The 1458-nt window shown below is 34.2% G+C and overlaps 1 protein-coding gene across 1 annotated transcript; it reads left to right on the top strand.

Annotated features, from left to right (window-relative positions):
- Positions 1 to 1125: 1125 nt before the first annotated feature.
- Positions 1126 to 1392, top strand: LOAG_15573 (zinc finger protein; the record flags this gene model as incomplete). The annotated part of the gene is made up of 1 exon (XM_003151063.1): positions 1126 to 1392. A coding segment is annotated over one exon (267 nt), but the record flags the coding sequence as incomplete, so codon positions are not given.
- Positions 1393 to 1458: the final 66 nt, after the last annotated feature.

Genomic DNA, 1458 nt, shown 5'->3' with positions numbered 1-1458 from the left:
CACTAATACATTTTTCGCATTTTTTTGCTAGTGCTTCATTTTTTTTTTACGCGATTTACGTATGCCACATTTCATCAAATCCTTCGTTCAGACTGTATGTCCATTCTTAAACATACTTTTCAAATTTGTTGCTTAAAGAAAGGTTTTAAAACTTTGAAAATTCCTTGATTATTAAAATGGAAAAAATATTTTTAGCACAAAAGCGAGCATTAGTGGGATATGGAAAGTCGCATAACGGTTATGCACCGCTTGAATGATAGTGACAGAATGATAGGGTGGTGATAATGGCCATGTTGACATTTATCAGCAAAAGCATCTGGAATAAATAACTAAATAGAGGGAAGAAAAGATAAAGTATGGGATGAATTCTTGTTGACAACGGGAGCTAAAAAAGCGACGCTATCGTCTTCAGTAAATGCACCTACAGTTTGTGTGAGACTAATTATTCGGAATAAGTTACTATATTCCGATCTCTACTGTTTGTAATCAACTCATTTATCGGTATTTTATTTCATTTTCCATTAGTACATTCATTTGTCTATTGTCCGAACTATCGACGGATAGTTCCAGCTGCACTTTATCCTTTCCGTATTATCAACCGTAATTCCACAACACATCCACTTCCCGAAAAGTTTTTCATTAGGATTTCTATTTTCATACGATTCTCAAAAGGTTCACAAAATTTGCGAATTGGCCACAATTTTATGGAAAAGAAAAGGGTTATTTTAGATTAAAAAAAATTCAATTCAGCTATACAAAAAGAAAAAACTCTCCATATTTCATGGAATGGTTCAAATTAACAACAAGCAATTAGCACACCGAAAGTTCAAAAAGACCATTTTTGTTGAATGAAATAATTATTAGTCTATTGGTTTGATACTATTTAATATGATATTATTAGGCAGCATTTGCTGGTAGGTAACATTTACTGAAGAAGTTGGAGTTGTTTTTTAATACTCGTTGTCAACAGGAATTCATCCCATGCTTCATCTTTTCTTCTCTCCATTTAGTTATTTATTTCAGATGCATTTGCTGACAAATGCTAAGAGGTAGATAGAGTTAAACCCAACAAACCAAAATTAGTCGACGAAACTGTTAAAAGGTATACAAGGTTAATGAATTTAGCAGTCAGAAGAGAACGTTGAACGAAAAAGCATGAAAAGGCATATGTGGACACATATCGGTGAGAAGCCGTATGGCTATCCCACATGCAACAGAAACTTCTCTCATTTATCGATTATAAAAAACCATATGAGGACTCATACCAGTGAAAAGCCGTACAGTTGTCCAATGTGCAATAAAAGTTTCAGACAAAGACGTCATTTGCAATGTCCACGGTATTTCATGATGACAGGAATAGGCCAATCTTCAACTGTAATATATCCGCTAAAGGTTTCTTGGATAATCGCTGTTTCAAATCACAGAGGAAGAATCATGAAAGAGCTGAAAGGCCTGTGT

The sequence above is a fragment of the Loa loa genome, assembly GCF_000183805.2.
Source record: "Loa loa unplaced genomic scaffold supercont3.2192, whole genome shotgun sequence".
Lineage (NCBI taxonomy): Eukaryota > Metazoa > Nematoda > Chromadorea > Rhabditida > Onchocercidae > Loa > Loa loa.
Note: the sequence above shows the minus strand (reverse complement) of the source record. Positions and strands in the feature narration are given on the sequence as shown.